Below are 20,170 nucleotides of genomic sequence, written 5' to 3'. Positions count from 1 at the left end.
TTTTATTTATATTAAAATTGATTTATTCCATATAATTTTGATACTTTCGTAGATATAACATTAAAATATTTTAATGATATAAAATTACGCATTTTATCAATTGCAAATATAAAATAGAATAATTATAAATAACAGAAAATAATAAAATAATCATAAGTATAATAAATAATAAAATGTTTATAAGTAATAAAATAGTTAGAAATAGTAAGTTATAAAATTTTGACAAATTAAGTAACCCTTATTAATTATTAGTTTGTTAAAGCTAAAAGCACTCAAATAAATTTATAATTCAAAAGTTTCATATTCTTACATTGAAATTTTTGAATGCATCAGTAACACGTATTTAAAAACATTTGATTACGATTTTTAGAAAATTTAAAAAATAAATACGTTTTTGGTTTTTAGACTATTATTTTTTTATTTTAAGAATATCTCCATTTTTTGCTAACTATTAGTAAATTAAGATTCAACTTTAATAGCAAACGAATTTGTTATAAAGATTAAAAATGAAGTTCTTGAAAAAAGTTCAAAGATTAAAATAAATAGATATTTTATTTTAGACTATGCAATTGTCAAATTGAAAAGGAAGTTTATCCCTTCCCCTTTTAGAAACAACGCACCACTCTGCGAATTCCCAGAAAGAGGGCATGATACCTAGCTGAGAGAGAACGATTAAACGAAAGTCATAGATCACTTTCTTATGACTATTGATGGACAACGGCCCTTCCTAGGAGGATGGTCAAAAACTTGTTTCGACGACTGGGATTCCCTTCATTGCTTACTTTGATGGTTGCGTGTTTAGGATTTTGTTTTACTATGGAGCGGGGGCATCGAATAGACTCCGGTGAATAGTGACATAACTGTCCGCTTCCGAAGACTACTAGTTTAGACGACATGGACCCTACGGGCCAGCCCGAAAACTGACTACAGCCAGTGCTGCTGGACTTTGGCGACACTAGGAGCCGTGACTACAATCTGTTCATTATGGAATCTTTCACAAACAGCCGTGCTGTCTTGTATTCACGAAAAGTGCCTACAACTCAAGTCCTTTAGGTGGCACCTGTGATAGTAACTGACTAATCAATTTTTTTTTAAGATTGAGGTGTAACGTTAGTTTGACGGTCTCGTTCAACCTTGTTTCTGCTTGGTAAATGATTTTAGCTAATACTCCCAATTCCACCTACTTCACGAAACGAGTGAGCTTTACCGTGGGTTCATTTTGCGATTACTAGACAATAGATATTTTTAGCGTTAGAGCAATGGCAATTAATATTTTGAATTTAAGGGACCTAAAATAATATTTCGTCAACACTCTTTGTACACTTTCTGACATTTGAACGAATTATCCTTATTTAAAAGCAGGGAAAAATCCATCTATTCAACAAACAAAAAGTTATGGTAAAATTTAAGAGTGAAATTCAAATGCAATGCATGAAATCCTCGTCAGATATGCATTGGCAAATTTTGCTCCCAGCCTAATGAACGTTGCCTGCCAATATGAGAAATGAACATAACTTTAAATAGATCAAAACTCAATATGTTGATTGATACGAAAATAGTTAACAAAATATGCGTAAAATGTATTTAAAAAAATTATTGGTGATTGAATTAGCCCAGCCTATGGCAATACTTCGTACGCTTTCTCAGTAGTGTGTGGACAGTCATAGGCGAAGTAAGTAAGTTAGCTTCTGTCCCGTTTTTCAAACAGTCTAAAATTTTTCAAAGGTAGGAAGCTAATACGAAAAATATTATGGATGGGAAAAATATTGTAGTACATTCCCATACATTTGACCAAAGGAGAAGACGAGAGGGGAACGTTGAGGACATGGAACCGATCTTTTTCCCAGATGGCGCATTCGAGTGTTGCACTCTGAAATTAAAAACAATCCTTTCCTTCAATATTCATTTTCGTAAAAATGGCAACTCCAATGTATTTATAAGTGAAAGGAACTGAAGGGAGCGGTTGTATTGGAGATTGCAAAATTGTTTTGTTTATATTTTTTGCAGAAAATTCGTATATATAAATTTAAATATGCATCATTTTATAAATATTGTTTTAAATTTATAGTTTAAGTAACAAACATTATATTTTCTCATAATGGATTTGCCTCAACCTCCTCCAGGTAAGCGATAAATTAGCACTTTCTCTCGTAGACGAAGTTTAGATTTAAGCATATTTTCACGTATTTAAATTTTACTTTCACCGGTCTTGTCCGACTTGCTTATATATTCGTGTAGCTCATCTTATTTCCTTAAATTTTTTGCCCTTATTTTTTATTAAATCTGAACTTCTGCAGTTTTAAATATATAGTTTTAATTGTTTGATTCGCCTTGAAATGGTTGGTGTTGCTGAGTGTATCTTTCCAGAAAATATAAAGTTCAAGCAATATTTATTTACATTGTTTTATGCATATCTTGCAGACTCTAGAATGTATTTATAGATTTTAATGGTTTCCATTGTAGCTAACTTGAATTTTTAAATGGCCACAGACTGCTTTCTTTTTGGATGGAATAAAATGTAGTACACAGTATATGTGAATTATTGATTTCTTTGACAATGTGAATGCATTTATTTTCTTATACAAGCGTTGAATTTGTTTTCAGTGAAATTCTAATTTATAAATTTAGGATGTGTATTTTGATAAATTTGAGTATTTCTCTCGAATAAACTCCTTTAGTTTTATCATGGCAATGGCATTATCAGTGATGATAGCAAGAAAGTTTTCAGGGCTTGTATATTTTTTGCAAAAGCTTATCATACTATTTTATGAAATTTCTTTCAAAAATTAAAAATAATACCTATTATTTGGAAATTATAATTTTCTATGTTTAGGTATGTGACACGAAATTCTGAAATGCTAAGCTAATGTTTTAAATTCATCTCACCACTCAACTTGCACCAAATCTACTTGCTATACGTAATATTTTTGTAATTACCAGTAGATTTCACTATGAGTTATTCATGTGAGAAATATAATCTCTACTTCAAAGCTGAAGAAATAATCAAAACACGTAACAAAAATAACAAAATCTTATTGTAAATAATACGACAGAGAAATCTAACTGTCTGTTTTCATTTTAGAACTTCTTGAAATTATTACAGTTCTGACAACTCCATTTCTTTGTTTACCAGCCAACTAGAACATTAATTTATATTGTGAAAATTCAGAACAGTATCTCCAAAGTACCTGCAGGAAATAACACTTCGTTTGTTCCTTTGGCATGCTTGTACTTGTAAAAGTGTTTGGAAAAAGATTATGGAGACTCTGTATTGTGCAAATAGTATCTGCTGTAGAATAAATTGTTATATAAATGTAGTTTTCTTAAAAGCAAGTGTCTGAATATTACTTCATTTATCACGAAAATGATAAAGGAATTATTCAATATGGTGATATAATCAGTGTTGCTGATCCTAATAGTTAATGGTTTCAATATTATACAATTTTTAATTTCAGTCATGCAAAATTGAACTATCTTATATATATTTCTGCATGTCATATACATGACCAGTAAAATAGTATTTGGCTTTGCCAATCTTATTTCTAATGTCGAAAATTTTTAAATGTATTTAATGCATATTATGCATCAAATTAAAAAAAAAAAAAAAACGCCAAATTGTCAAATCACTTTCCGTTTTTTTGTCACTACATGACTAACTGAATGTAAAATTAATATTAAAATTAAAATATGAATATTTTAATTTTTATATTATTTTTGCATTTATATATTTCTATAATTATACATATGCATTTATATATTATTTTTACATTTCTATATATGATTTTCATAGCTTATTTTTAGATGACCTTTTCAATTGTTTTACAATATCAATTTTTGTCTTTGTACTACATTAATACATGTAATATCAGATAGTTATACAATAGAATGATTCTCATATGCGTTACTTAGGAATTGGCTTAAATATGTTTTTGATCATGTATTTTTTAAAAAACTAGATTGTAGGTAGAGAATCGGGGGTTTAATAATTTAGAATAGATGGTATAAATGGTAGAACAGCTTTTTGGTTTTATTATTCAGATGCTAAGATGTTGTTTAAGTAACATGATGATTTTACTGTAAAACTATTTAATTTGATTTTAGATCAGGAACTGAAGAACATAATTGACAAACTAGCTCAGTTTGTTGCTCGTAATGGACCTGAATTTGAGCACATGACAAAACAGAAGCAAAAAGACAATCCAAAGTTCTCCTTCCTGTTTGGGGGCACCTACTTCCATTATTATCAATATCGAGTAACTACTGAACAAGCAAGTAGGTGAAATTTTATATTATTTCTCGATCATATATTTTATTATCATTTAATTTTATTGTTTATTTGCTGTTTAAAAGCTGTGTCAACACAGCTGTTTTATTTTTATGTAATGCTAATCATGTGACGACTTTTAAAAATAACCGTTACTTTGATGAAAAATATGACTTAGCATTATTTTTCCTATTTAAAGTATATTTTTGAAATTAATGAACAAACATGGATGTAGTAATTAACCTTGGCCTAAGTTAGTGAAATTTATTTGAATATTTTTAGTGCATGAGATGATTGAAATTTTTTGGATTGCTTATTTATTCAAATGTTTTTATTTGCTATTATTTATTTATTTTTAATCAAAACTTTTCAGAAATTTTAGCCAATTTATGTGGATATTCTTCATAAAAATTTGTATTTTGCGTGCATATCAATATTTTGTATCATATTTAGTTGAGTTTGTTGTTTGAATTTTAATTATTGTGTTAAACTTAAAATACTGATTTTTTAAAATTAATATTGAAAGCTATTTTACTGTTTGCCAAAAATATTCAAGATAAATAAATACTTATCAAGAGTTTAATTTTTATTTTATGTAAGATTTGGGTCTGTTAACGGATCTTTCTCAAATGCTTTTGTTCTAAAAACTGACCTTTCATATTTTTTTTATTTATTCTAAAAATAGACTATTTACAAAATATTTGATGTGAATAAAGATTCTACACTAAATATTTTATCTTGAAAATTGAATTTTAACAATATTTTTCATTTTAAAAGTTACATTGTTATTTTATTATCTACTTGCAATGGATATACATTGTTCATTTTTTTTTTTCGCTTTTAAGTTTTTCGACTTAAATTTTAATGCTAATGAACTTCTCGAATTTGATTGATGTTTATAAAGTTACAACTCATTCAAAAACAAAGCTAAAATTTTTAAGTATCATATCATATTCTCAGATATTAGTTTTAAATCTTCAAGTAATAAAGTAATATACTTGTTATCAATAATTAAACCATCATTAACTTAATTTTTTTTTTATGTTTTCATACTGAACATAATTTTTAATGCATCATTTTTAATTATATAAATTTATAATAAAAAAACTAGTGTCATAGCCATTGCTATGTATATTTTGAATAATATGTTCCTATGATTTTAAGGTGCCTGATATAATTTTAAATTTTCTTATGGTTTCAAAGCTGCAGCTTCTACAAAAACTGTTTTTATTTTATTTTTATTTTTTTAATAATTTTTATAAAATCCAACTTAGGATATCATAATTTGCTGAAAACTGTATGTTGGCCTTAAACCTTGATTTAATATTAATTCCAGGTTCACAAAATTATGAGTAGTCTTTTCACAGTTACATAAAAAGGACATTTTACAAAATACTTTCATTAGTCTCTAGACCTAATTGAATATATATATATATATATATATATATATATATATATATATATATATATATATATATATATATATATATATATATATATATATATATACAATCCCCTTTTTTTCATATGTATATAATTTTTTGTATAAATTCACTTCTTTATTAATTTAAAAAAAATCTAATAGAAGCACGTATAAATGTACCCATGAAAATGAGTACAGATTAGTAGTACCTTTCAGTTACAGTTTTTTTTTTTGCACTGACTAAATTTTTTTAATTTCTAACTTTCTCAGTAACTAACTTTTCTTTGTTATTGAGTATTGAAACTCTTCTTATTATAAACTTTTTTTGTAATTATATCTTCTTGTCATGACATAAGCGATTCATGTTTTGATGTATGATTTTTTTTCTCCAGTTCTGAAGCAAAAGCAAAGAAGCTTAGAGCAGCAAGCCATAGTACAACAAGCTATTAACAGACAGTCCATACAAACAGCCCCTTGGCAACAACACCTTCAACAAATCCAAGACACGTCACAAGAACAGATTAGACAGAGTGAGCAGAACCTCGCTGCTCAGCATCAACTATTACTACAACAGCAGCAGGTAATAAATTTGACCCAGGGTTGTGTTGTTATTAAACTATATACTGTAATTAAAATGTTTTTTTTTTTAATTATTTAACTTTTAGTTTATTAGATATTCAAAAGATGCCATACCTGTTAAGTTTTTCTTTTTTTTTTATCTGTTCACATTTGTTCCTTCTCTTTTATAGTGTAGAGGTCTTTCTATAACTGTGGCCTTTGGAAATAAAAAAAAAGTATTTAAAAGATGGGCTATTCTCTGTGATATGTACAATTAAGAAAAGCAACCTAAAGGTTGCAAAGCATAACTGTACTTTGGTGCTTTATTGATATTGTTTTGATTTATTTTATTGATTAAATATCATTTTGCACACAAGTAATTGGATCCATAAAGATTTTAAGATTCGGATGTGTCAAATAGTGATCATTCAAGTGCACATGCCATAACACTATTTAAAGCAGTTGTTGTACTCTAGCAGTTTACAACAACTGCTTTAAATAGTGTTATGGCATGTGCAGTTGTCATGTGTTGTGGCATGTGTCATGTGTCATGTATGGCATGTGTTGTTGTCAACAAGACCGTCAGTGAGGGATTCAAATCAAAGATTCATTTAGTACCTGCTGAAATGCATGATTAGAGATTTAAATCTGCAAATTTCTGATTGAATCCTATTTATGCAAAAGTGAATCTTGTTTATGTAATAGTGATTACTCAGTGCAACAATTTTAAAATTTTATGCTGTAATATATTCAAAAATAAGTAATTTTAAAAATGTGGAAATTATTTGAACAACTATTTAAAAATTCCCCTCTAATCCATGTTTATTTCTGATGGAAACCAAAATGTATCTTTTTTCTAATTGTTAAAACCTGTGATTTCGACATCTCTATTGGATTGAGTAAAATATTTAAGCATTTCAGATTTATTGAACTCTGAAATTTTAAGATAATACTGTAATGTGAAAATCTTATGTCTAATCTTATGTCTTGCTGCCCTATGTTAACAGCAACCACAGAAAGAAAAATTGTCTTCTAATTAATATTTTTTCTTGTAGTCATTTGTCATTTTCTAAAAAACAAAATAACATGCATTTAACTAAGCCGTGTACTAACTGCGTTTGTTCAGTCTAAGTATAAGTACTAAAATGTCATTTCCATTCACCGTCCAAAAAAGTTTAAAATAATTTATTTCATTTTCTTTTAGTTTAGTATTGGTACCCCATTATAAACTTTAAAACAACTCGCTAAAACTGTATTTGTCGAATTTATGACAAAGGACAGTTTATTTCCAAAATAAATGTAGATTATCTTATCTCTTTTATAGTTCTACAAATTTATATCTCTTAGCTTTCTAAAAAATTTAATACTACAGCCCTTTGTGTAAAGTTGAAAAATTGAAAATTTAGAAAGGTGAAATTGATTTTTCCTTAGTTAATTCTATTGTACATTAGAATACCAGATTTGCAAAAAATTTGTGATTTTTGGTTTCCTGATCAAGGATAGTCTGAAATTGACAAGTTTTAAATAAATAAAAGTCAGGGAATAATCTGGAAATACTGTTTTTTTTATTTTGCCAAAACCTGAAAAAAAATTTGAAACAAGTGTTTATTTTTAAAAAAAATATATATTATAAGAGAGTTGGCTGCGAATATACTGCTTTGTAAAAGAAAAATGAAAGTAAGTGATAGAAAATTCATAATTGAAATTTTTTTATATATTTGGCATTTTGTATATTGCAAAACATTTCTTTCTTCAAAAATAAATTTTGTTTTATCAGTTTTCTAAAAATCTATTATAGCGTTCATTGTATTAGCAATAGAGAGTAAATTGTAATCAAGCCATTTTTGTGGAAATCTATTAGGAAACACTACAATATTTAAAATAATATTTATGTTATGTATCTAAAAAATTAGTATAAAACTAAACAATTATTTTATCTGTGAAATTTTTGTGGTTAAGTTGCAAACATTTCTCTGCAACATGGTTAAAATATTTTTTTTAGGTCAAATCAAGTCGCATCATACGTTTCAATTTAAAATTTATTAAATTGCTTGACCATGTCTTGCTTCATGTTGTTTCCTTAATTTATCCACAAAATAAATATACTTTTTCTTCATCATACTTTCTAGAAAAAACAAAGTCAAAGAATTTAAGAATTACATGCAAATCCTAGTTTATACTACATTATCTGATAAACTAACATTATTATGTAATGTGTAATAATTCTAATAAACTTATTATGTGTACATTGTAGGTACAAGTGGATGAAGTGATACGTAAAGCACAGGACGAGAAACTGGCCAAACTTTCTGCAGAAACAGAGCTAGAACTTAAAGAATTAGATGGTATTCTACAGCCTATTATAGACAGTTGTACTAAAGATTCTATATCTGTGAGTGATTAGTGTTATATTTTGTTTAACAAGGTGTTTTTTAATTTTTTTTACATTGATTGAATATAAATTTAATGAAATTTTTTTGATTTAATGCATTTAGTGATACCAAATTCTGTTAACTACATATTGTTTCTGAATTTTATCAATTCTGTTTTATAATTACTCCTTTCCTCTTAATATATCAATAGTCTTATGAAAAACATTGGTAGTTTTATACTGAAAATCATAGTTTGTGGTTAATTAGTGTTATATTTTGTCAGATAAAGAGTTAATTATTTCTTATATTGATTGCGTTTAAATAATTAAAAACTATTCTGATCCAGGTAGCAGAGTTTACAGAGGGAGTTTGCAGCACTAAAATCTATTAAATTTGATTTTATACATTGTTAATGCTACCTATAATTATGATCCAGGTAGCAGAGTTTACAGAGGGAATTTGCAGCACTATCTTCTTATATCAAAATTTATCTGAAACCTCAACACATTCAGCCTAAGATTATTATTGTATAAATCTAAGAGATCTCAACTAAGTTAACAAAACTAAGTGGCATAACAGCCCATTGAGGGCTCTGGGGAGCAAGAGCCGATGTTCGAAGCACTAACACTCTTCCCTAACAACTTTATGTTGTTTAAATTGAAGTTGAATTTTATACAATAATACTAACAAAAAATTAACAAATTGCTATACAGACTGTAATCAAGTTACAGAAAAACAGTTGAGGTGTTTTCTTTTTAATTTTTATTATAAGCAAGTGTAAAGATGTTTTAAAAAGGAGTATCAGCAATATTTTTGTATTTGTATTTTTGATTTTAAAAATAAAATCAAAATTTAAAACAAACCATTATGTTTGTAAATAATTAAACATCAGTTTATAGTATTTACCATGTTTTACCTATGGTTTTTACCGGTAAAACAAACCATGTTGGTATTGTCAGTATTAATATTTTTTGCATACATTATATCATAAGTCGTGATTTTGCATCAATTGATAATTTACTACTGTACCGTTAATTCGTTGCCAACAAAAACGCATGTCTCTTGTGAAAATTTGTGGACGGGCGAATTAGTAGGGTTTTTATAAGTACCATCAAAATCCCTTTACCACTCACTTTCTCAATGTTTTCGTTCTTTAAGGGTACTTATGTCTTTATTTATTACATAGTATCAACTATTTTGTGGCTAAAACTGTCAAAAATTGTCTAATGAAAAGAATGCTAATGCTGTAGATAAGAAATTGTTTCATTAGATTTTTTTAAAACAGACTTATGTTTCAATTTTTTTTAGGGTGGGAAAGGTTGGATTTTTGCCAATGCAACTACTCCACAAAGATGCGAAGTTATCATCCTTTATATACTTAAAAGGTGAGTACATTGCTTTTTTTAAAAAATGATTTTCTTGATTTATGCAAAATATCAATTTGCAACTTGCAGTCATTTTTATATTTAGTCTAACTAAATGCATATGAATTTGAATGCATAAATCTAATGATATATTGCTAAATGCATTCGATCACTACTTTAGTGGTGGCTCGAATCCCATCGGAGGCATGGATGTACCTTTCTCTCTCTCTCTGTGTTCTATGCCCTTTCTTTTGTGTGAATGTAACCTACCCTATAAATGGGTTTGGGGTTGTATGAAGTTGGCGACGCTACTCCACCGCCATGGCTTAACCACAGGTGCCCACTGGGTAACAATAAAAGAGGAGCAATTCTGGCATTTTTGAAACCATTGGGAAATGGACCCAAGTGCCGGCCATTAAAAATATATATATATATATATTAAATGCATATGTATTATATCAGTAGCAGTAGTATCAGTATTTAGGCTAACCAAATGTGCATATAATTTAGTAATAATTAAATTTATTATTTTGTTGTTTGCCAATCCTACATTAATAAATGAAATAGAAGATTTAGCTATTATGTAATTAAACAACAATTTAAAAGAGTGTATGTAATATGATGGTAAAAAAGTTTTTTGTTACAACAATAGATTTGAGTACAATTTGAAGAACAATTTGAGTTTGAAGGCATAACAATAAATTTAATTAAAAAAGAAAAAATTTTACTCATATCTAAAACTTTAAACTATTTACTGTTAGTACTATTTAACTTTAGCTATTTGTTACATTCTACAATGATAGTTACTAAGAACGAATTGCCTAGCACAAAGCTAGTAGAATATGCTCTACTAGCTTTGTGCTCCATAATATGCCATGCTTAATACTTAATACTTGTGTCCATACTTAAAGAATTAAAGTGATTCAATCTGTCTTAATATTGAATATGATTCGGACATGGAAATATTCACTCCTTTGTTTTGAACAAACAATTTGTATTAAGTTACTAATGATTAATTTTACCAATAAAAATTAGTGACTAGTTACTAATTTTTATAAGTGATGGAAAATATTTTCTAGCATTTTGCCAACTATATTTTTTATAGTAGTTTTATTATTGAAATGAAAATCTGTATAAAACATGCATTAAAAACTTGAGAATCTGATTGATGAAATTAAGGCTGAACCAAATCCAATAATAATGTTTCTTAAGGTTTTGAAAACCAAGATTCAAATAATATTATTTATTAAGATTTTATTCTTTTCTGTTATAGATGCTGTGTGTTTTTTAAAAAATGCTTATTTTTGATTTACGTTTTTAAAAGCCCTTAAAGGTGTTTTTTTTTATTATTCATGGTTTGTAAAAAGTGCTTAATTTTCTTTAATAAGAGGTTTTTTCTTTGCCACATCAATTGTTCTAAATTACAAAAAATGTAGGATTTTCACAATTTTCTCTGCAATATTTATCACAAACTAGTTATTTTATCATAATTATGTAAAGTTTTTGAAAATGTTTTTGAATTTTATTGATTTTATGTTTAAAAGTTAAGAACTTTAAACGATAGAAATTTTTATTTTTTATTACTGCACAGATCCTAATTATGAATTTTTTTTTTGGAAAATGATTAAATATATTTTTTGAGTGCTTAAAAAGTATTTAAAAGGTGCTTATTTTTTATGAAAAACTGACTACGTACCCTTAGTTTTTTTACAGAATTTTTTGAACTATTACGAAACAAATTATCATATTACAAATTATTGATTACAAAGTAATATGAATAATTACTAGATTGTTCTAAAAGTCAGTAGGTGCTGTTTTGTTACTCTATTGTTGCATTTTTAGAATGAGTTCACTGGCTCTGTGTTATGGATTTTTTTTTTTATAAATATGTTTTTTTAAGATTTTAGAAATGTTCAGTGATATGTTATACTAATTACCAGACTAAGTCGTTTGTCCTAATGTGCTTATTTCTGTAATTGACTATTCTTGTTATGGTGATTTATTTAAATGTTCACATGCTTTTAATTGTGTTTAGAATCACAGAACCTGGAGCTACATTTGAAGCTAAACTTCACCTGGTGTATTTAGTAAATGATGTTCTACATCACTGGTAATTTTCTCTTAATTTAATGTGTATTTACTTCTTAATTTTATTTTATAACTGTCGTTGAACAACCAACCCAATTTTTGGGTTTACGACTACTATTGTTCCACTCCGTAGCCTTGAAATTTGCCTTCGTGGAGGACTTGTTGATGGAACTAACCTGCATTTGTGTTACATGGAGAGGAAGACCTCTCACGGTTAGCCTGACAGTAAGGGGACTCTAACCCATGATTCTTCAATTTTTGGGTTTACGACTACTATTGTTCCACTCCGTAGCCTTGAAATTTGCCTTCGTGGAGGACTTGTTGATGGAACTAACCCGCATTTGTGTTACATGGAGAGGAAGACCTCTCACGGTTAGCCTGACAGTAAGGGGACTCTAACCCATGATTCTTCTTCCACTGAGGATATTTTACGTCAGCACTGTGGTCTGTGCAAGCTGTTGCGGAATTCTTATTGACCAGCCAGTGCTGGGATTTGAGCGCGGTTCGCAACATCGAAAGGTCATCACGGCTCTAAGAAATTGTAAAAAAACATTAAAACATAAAATAAATATATATTTTAATTGATTCTTTGTTGAGGTTAGGGAAAGCATTTAAAATTAAAAATATACGCTGAAAATTAGTAATTAATAATTTTATTTGCTTTGCAACACAACTGTAAATGATGAATTTTTAATAGAAACATAAGTATATGAGACTAATTTTTTGTATTAATTTCACATAATGTGAATTCATATGTTAGAGAAAGATAATTTTTATTTAAATACCTCCAATAAGGGACCTTTAAAGAAGTTACAATGTGTTCAAATTTATCATGTCAATATTATTGTGGATTACTTATATTACTTTTTAGTCATTGTATTCTCAGTATTTGCTATAGTTTATTTATTTGTTTTTTGTTTCTTTTTCAGTATTAGAAAAAATGCTGATGACTTAAAAAAAGTGTTGGATAAATCTGTTGTTCCAATATTTTGCTCAACCAGTATAGGAGTAGAGGCAGAAAAACAACAAAAGCTGTTAAAGGTTTATAGCATTCTTTAAAAAATTACTTTCTATTTCTAGCTCTTTGTTTATTAGCTTACTCTGCATACATACACAGAGGTGCCAACTATTAGGAATTATTCATAAATATTACTGTTTCATGGTCAAGATTGTGGTTTACTGTTGAGTCATAAAAATTATGGTTTTTAAGACTTTTCAAGATAGTCTGTTTCAAACGCATTTTTTCCTTTAACTATCGAGAGTTATGAAATTTTGTTGTTTGCTTGCAATTTTTTCTCCTTAAACAATTCTAAAGTAATAAATAATAAAAATGAAACAAGAAAATCAAAGTAAAAGGAGCAAAGAACTTAATCTCATCTTTTCCTTTTTCACCAAGCTTTTTTAACAAGACCAATAGGACTTGCTCAAAATTTAACCAAAAACTTGAACAATGATACCAAGTAATCAATTTATGAAGTAAATAATTTCAAATCTTTTAATTTGGGCACCTTTGTCCACTCACATTTTTCACTCTTTTTATGCAAATTTTTTTAATATTTTGTGTCGACATAGCTCCGCAAATTCCGCTTCTTTAAATTGTGTTTTGTTATTGTATTACTGATTATCCAATCAAAGTATGAAATTGATTTAAACAAACTTTAAGATAAAATTTTTAGGATAAAACTTTAAAATAAGCTAAAATGGAAAAGCGCTAAAACCAAATTTGTCTTACGTAAACAATTTAAATGAAAAGTTAGTAACTAAAAATAAGCAAACAAAATTTTAAGGATTTGTATGTTAGCAAAAAACGGTACTTCATCTGAGGACACACAGTCTGCTAACACACTGGAGCCTTTCTGTTGTCAGTGGTTAAACCAAAAGCTGACAGTGCCCCGAGGCCCCATAAGGGAGGAACTAAACAAGAAAAGGCAATACCTTAATAATTCAAACATGGAAATAAAGATGTAAATCCGATGATACACAAAAAACACGCCACTACTGATTACTAATTCTAATTTGGAAAGTTGGCATCTCTGCCTACAATAGTTTCCCTTGCATTTTCTCATGTTCAAGATTTAGTTTTTTAAGGAATTTGTTTTTTTAGTCTGAAGCAATAAAATATAAATTATTGAAACTGATTTGTAAGCAATATTATGCTGAAGTGGAGGTTTACTATAGTTTGTCTATGATAAGAACCCATTCTGCACAAAGTTTGAGGCTGTCTGCTGCTATAGAAACAAGAATAGTGCATTTCAAGATGGGCAGCTTCTCGTCACTCTAAGGCTAACACAATAAACCAGAGAAAAAGGTTACCTTTCTATCGCCGACCTGAGCCAAAACCTGTGCTAAACAGACCTAACACCCCTAGTTGAAATAGTTATATCTTGTTATCATAGTCACCCCCACAGGTCCCAGACAAATGGCTAGGGGAGTTCTTACTTCAGACAAACTATAACAATTATAGACAGTGTGTAAAAAAAAAAAAATCTGTTTCTTTTTCCTCTTTTTTTAATAATTTTTTTCTTTGACATTAAAAGTGTTTAAATTATTGTAATGCCAAATTTCATATAAATTTGTTGTATTTTTCCTGTAGCTACATAAGTTATGGGAAACGAACAAGTATTTCCCCCAGCAAATTCTCGATGTAAGTTTTATTTTTACATTGTACGCATGATCAAGAAAATTGTACATGAGTTAAATTTGTTTTGAAAAATTTTATTTTAGCAATTACAAAATCCTGCTGCTTCTCTTGCTGCCTACCAGGTATTTTTTAAATAAAATATTTCTTAATGATTTTTAAGTGTTAGCTACACTTGTTCTAATTCTTCTATGTTTTTGCAGGCAGGGTTGATTGCAGAATTTGCACCTTTAATTACTCCTATCACTACTGCGATTCAGACGCAGTATTCTTTACTTCAAAAACAGCACCAAGATTTTGTTGCTCATCTAACTGGACAAATGCAACAGGTATTTTTAGATTATAGAAGAAGTTTTTTTTTTAATATAATTTCGTTTGTGTATGTTTTTGCTTGTAGAACTATTTTCAAGTTATTTATTCCCTATTTTAGTAGGTGTCTCAAAAATGACTTGTTTGAAAAATCGACTAAAAATTATGAAACTCTGCTATTTATTTTAATTAATTTTCAAGACTAGTTGCAAATTTTGTCATCAGTCGATTATCGAAAAAACTATTAAACAATGTTTTTCCAATTTGAATTATTTTCAATGATAATGTGGTACACAATATTTCCAACAAGTCATTTTTATACCACAAAATCAGCATGGATTATTAATTTTTTCTTATTGTTCTTAAATTCATTTGTAGTTAGAATATTCACTAGTTTGATTCTACAACACTTTTGCTCATGGAGTAATTGTTTGCATGCTTATTACAATTATTTTATGTTTTTCAGATATCTAGAGTAGTAGTCTTAGTAGAACAGACTTTTGAGAGAATTTCTTTAAAAAATCATTCTCTAAACTTCATTTTGCGTTAAGTCTTTCTTATTTTGTTCCTTTCAAAGTGTTACTTATTTTTCTCATTTTGAAGATGCCTGTTCCATATGCATTCCAGTCCCCTCAATTGATGCCTGCTCAGCCAGTTGCGGCCACTCCCTACCTGCAGCCACCAACGTTCGAGCAACAGCAAGTGCCACCTCAAGACCCCCGACTGCATCATCCTCCCCCAGTGGTATGTTATTCTGCATTTTATTTGAATTTTATACAAGACTAGGCAGCTGTTTTTTTTACCTATGATTTGTGCTGCCACCTGCTGATAACTTTCAAAAATACAAAAATATATATATATATATGTGTTAAAAAGTTAGGGTTTGCATGGGGTCAAAAAGAGATACCAACACGAGGAAGCTGTTCTTTCTTATGCATTCGTTCATTTGATAATTTCTAATTGAGTTTATTTGTAATTATAAGCACATAATTCTTAAATTCGGTTATTTCTATATACAGAACTTCAGTTTTTGGCCAATGCTTTACAGTAAGGGTAAGATTTTGAAAATTTCATGCACATTCCCACCAACAACAAGAAAAAAAAAAGGTTTCAAAAGTCAAATTAATTTTAAATAATAAACTAAATTAATTTTGTCTTCATAAACAATCTCAATCACTAATATATTTAAACAACTCATTATATATATATATATATATATATATATATATATATATATATATATATATATATATATATATATATATATATATATATATATATATATATATATATATATATATATATATATATGTGTGTGTGTGTGTGTGTGCATATATATATTTATATGTAACATAAAAAGCTTCAACTGATCTTTTTATGTTATTCCTTTATCTAAATCTTTTTCTTAATTTATTATTCAAAACTAAATGCTCTTTCTCACACTTTAATATCCACATCCTATCTTTTAATCTATTTTTGGCTTCAAGTTATGCATTAATTAAAATTTTTGATTTTCCCCTTTATTTGAGCCGCGGGCAAGACTTATTACCTCAAACCTATTTAATAGACCAATTGTAATTATTAAGATTTCCCTTATTCCTTAAAAGGAAAAATTGTATGCATTTATTTTGCTAGATTTTTCCTAAATTTTATTGAGGAGTACTTTGATTTTGTGTCACTTGGTCATTCATTCTCTGGATATGATGGTTATATAAAATGAATTTAATTTTTTAAAATTCTGTGCCTGTTTGTACTGCTCAGCCGACTGCCACCCTTATATATATATATATATATCTGAACACTTCTGAATTTCTTCTTAATAAAATATATAACTTTTACTATAAAATATGCAATCATAGAAATATACATTAATAAATATATTGTAATAAGATAATTTTCTTTATTACGATAATTTGAAAAATTTATTTTATTAACTATTAATGCAGCTAACTATTGACTATCTGGCCTAATATAAGGAAAGGGTAGACTAGATAAGAAAATAGCCAGAGAGAAAGAATTTCCCCTTCCCAATCCCTCCCCCATAATAGGAAAATCACTTGTTACAGATTTTAAAATAAGTGATTGAGGCAAAAGTATTGAATTAATTAATTAAAAAAAAGAATTAATGAAATAAAATTAATTAATAAATTTTATTAATTAAAATGTTTATTTTTATTTAATTAATTATTAATATTAATTAAAAGATTTAATTAAAAAAAACTACACAATTAGAAAAGTTATGACTAGGAAGAGTTAAAAATTACAAACAATAGTTTTAGCAGTTTTTGTTCCTTCTTTATCCGCCTCCCACAACAAGTTCTATTAATGACCAGTATTATTCCAAATTTTTCATTCCTTTATTCCGGATAACGCAGAGGTTGGATAGTTGCTAGCCAGATAACCTGAAGTCTGCTGTACGTACGTATGTTTTCTAGGTCCACATACTAAAAGTAGCCACATTTGTTTTAAATTTAAAGTTATATTGAACAACATAGCCCCATTTTTCAGATATTTTTTGTTTGTTGTCCCCGAGTTGAAACAAAAACTGTACTAATTTTTATTCTTACATCCCTAAAAGTGTTTTATTCAAAGAACTGTTTACTTATGCAGCATTGCCACTCCGCAGGGAAAATATGGGGAATTTAAAAATCACCTAAAATAACGGGGAAAATGCAGGGAATTTTGAGTTTTTCTTTAGAAACTTGCAAATTACAGGGAATTTCGTTTCTTATTTTCGTCTTTTTTAAAATGGTAACCTCTCAAAGGGCAGTCTATGGGATATTTAAGGATGATATTTCAGCTATATTATACTAGTTCATTTACTATAGCATTATTTGTTTTAAGTATGTTCAGCTGTACCTTTTTTTCTCTTAAGTTTTTTCAGAAATTATAACTAGTAAGCCCAATGCAGCTCATTCAGTGATTGTGTTTTTCCTCTTAATTTATTGTGTATAATTTGTACAGGGAATTTTTTTTCTCTAGATTTGAGTGACAACCCTGTGAAACAAAAACTGTATTTTATTCTTTCTTCCTTGTCTTTATTCTTGTCTTTGTTCTCCGTGTTGTCTTAATTCTTTCATCGCTAAAAATGTTTGGTTATGTTCAGAAAACTGTTCTCTTATGGAAATGTATATTTTTTTTTTAAGGTTTCAGAAGAAGCAGCCAAACCACCCCAAGAACTGAGCGCTGCTCCTCCATTGGAAGCAGCTCAGCTGTCTGATTCTCAGGGTAGTGATTCAAGACACGATTCTGAGCCCATGAATCCAGATGACAGACCAGCAGACTTCAGGGGCCTGGACATGAGGAATCAAGAACTCAGAAATCCTGAATTGAGGAGTATGGACTTGAGAAATCCGGACATCAGGAATCCTGACATGCGGAGCCTGGACATGCGAAATCCAGATATGTTGGGTGCTGGTGAGTTTGTTCGTTTGGTTTAATCAAATGTAATTTTCATTCACTGATTTTGGAAAGACCTCCTTTTCACAAATTGTTTCAATTGGACTGGGTTGCCACTCCGCAGGGAGAACCTGGAAAATACAGGAAATTTAAAAATCACAGGGTTGCCACAGACGATTAAAATGCAACTATTTTTGGCTTGAGGCGGCGATATGGCAACTTTTTTGCATAAAAAGGCTTCAAAAAGCAACTATTTTCAAGAAAAGGAGACTATTGGAAGACTTTTCTGTGCTCCTAGCGATGTTTTTTAAAGCATGAATTAGATTGAAAACCTGCTGCCCGCTTGAGCTTCTGAACACACAATTTTTTTCTTAAAAAATGAAAAATTTTTAATGGCAAATTTAAGTCAGCACTTCTAATTTATTCAATTTGCACAAATTCCTATTATATATATTAAATATCGTATTAAAAATAATTCTATTTCATTTCTTGATCGCCTTTTCAATGGTTATTGCTTCGAAATTTCGCATGATTTTAAAAAACCCAATTTTCAATACGATATTACTGAATATGAATTTAAAAGGGAAATTTTTTTAGAAAAATTATGTTTTTTTTTTTCATGAAAAAGTATGTTTTTTTAATGAAAAAGTATGTTTTTTTAACGAAAAAGTATTTTTTTGAATGAATTCTACTAATTAAAAGTTTATTTTTCTGCTAATATATTAATTGTTTTGTTATAAAAACTTAGTGCTAGAGCACTAACAATTATATAAAAGTTATTATATTTGCCACCAACTTGACTTAATGGATCATGGTATATGACAGTTAAGTAATTTAATAAAAATTTTAGTTGTATTTTTGATGAATTTTTGTTTTTATTTAGGCAACTATTTTCATAGTTTTCAGCAACTATTTTCATGCTTTAAGCTACTAAAAGCAACTATTTTGTTCATTTTTTTCTGTGGCAACCCTGAAATAACCTAAAATAACAAGGAATTTCGAGTCTTTTCTTTAGAAACTGCGAAGATACAGGGAATTTTGTTTCTTTTTTCGTCTTTTAAAAAATTTTAACTACTCAGAGTGCAGTCGATGGGATATTTAAGGATGATATTTCAGCTATATTATACTAGTTCATTTACTATAGCAGTATTTGTTCTAAGTATGTTCAGCTGTTTCTTATTTCTCTAAGTTTTTTTTTCAATTATAACTAGTATAATTGGCTCAGTACAGCTCATAAAAGAGCAGAGTGATTGTGTTTTTCTCTAAATATATTGTGTATAATATGTACAGAGAAAACACAGGGAATTTACTTCCAGATTTGAGTGGCAACCATGTTGGTGATAGTAGCTCGAATATGACATAAGTAAAAAAAAAAAGGATATTGTTTTACAGCTTTGTTACCTAAAATGTATTTCATGTATTTAAAAAAAAATGTATCTCATTTCTACGAGATCTATCCATTTCAAATTCGGCCTGCCTCTTTTTCATGTGCCAACTGGTCTGGCATTGAAAACTCTGTGGTACGATCTTCGTCCATTCTGATAAAGTGGCCTGCCCATTTTATTCTTTGTCGTTTAATAGAGTTAATAATGTCAGGTTCATTATATGAGTGATAAAGCTTTAAATTTGTTCTTGTAAGCCACACACCATTTTTTTAAAAATTCCTCCAAAAATACTTCTCAATACCTTTCTCTCAGAGGCACCCAACATTACCTCATCCATACAAGATGTGGTCAAGTTTTCTCAAGCATTTGT

General features: G+C 28.5%; 1 protein-coding gene across 4 annotated transcripts in view; it reads left to right on the top strand.

The window, feature by feature from the left end:
- The first annotated feature begins 1,912 nt into the window (after positions 1–1,912).
- Positions 1,913–20,170, top strand: part of scaf6 (SR-related CTD associated factor 6) — a 34,283-nt gene continuing 16,025 nt past the window's right edge. The window contains exons 1-12 of one of the 4 annotated variants that reach the window (XM_043050640.3): positions 1,913–2,123; positions 4,102–4,272; positions 6,080–6,267; positions 8,500–8,637; positions 9,926–10,002; positions 12,017–12,091; positions 12,999–13,110; positions 14,663–14,713; positions 14,794–14,832; positions 14,911–15,036; positions 15,620–15,760; positions 18,163–18,433. In XM_043050640.3, the coding sequence (XP_042906574.2) occupies positions 2,099–2,123; positions 4,102–4,272; positions 6,080–6,267; positions 8,500–8,637; positions 9,926–10,002; positions 12,017–12,091; positions 12,999–13,110; positions 14,663–14,713; positions 14,794–14,832; positions 14,911–15,036; positions 15,620–15,760; positions 18,163–18,433 (1,414 nt within the window). In that variant the 5' untranslated portion in view covers positions 1,913–2,098. Of the gene's footprint in view, positions 2,124–4,101; positions 4,273–4,378; positions 4,518–6,079; positions 6,268–8,499; positions 8,638–9,925; positions 10,003–12,016; positions 12,092–12,998; positions 13,111–14,662; positions 14,714–14,793; positions 14,833–14,910; positions 15,037–15,619; positions 15,761–18,162; positions 18,434–20,170 lie in introns of those variants that run through there. The other 3 variants (XM_043050641.3, XM_071182804.2, XM_043050642.3) reach the window with 3 other exon arrangements.

This window comes from Parasteatoda tepidariorum, chromosome 4 (genome assembly GCF_982258835.1).
Source record: "Parasteatoda tepidariorum strain Cologne lab strain chromosome 4, Ptep-v5.0, whole genome shotgun sequence".
In the NCBI taxonomy this organism is placed as follows: domain Eukaryota; kingdom Metazoa; phylum Arthropoda; class Arachnida; order Araneae; family Theridiidae; genus Parasteatoda; species Parasteatoda tepidariorum.
Note: the sequence above shows the minus strand (reverse complement) of the source record. Positions and strands in the feature narration are given on the sequence as shown.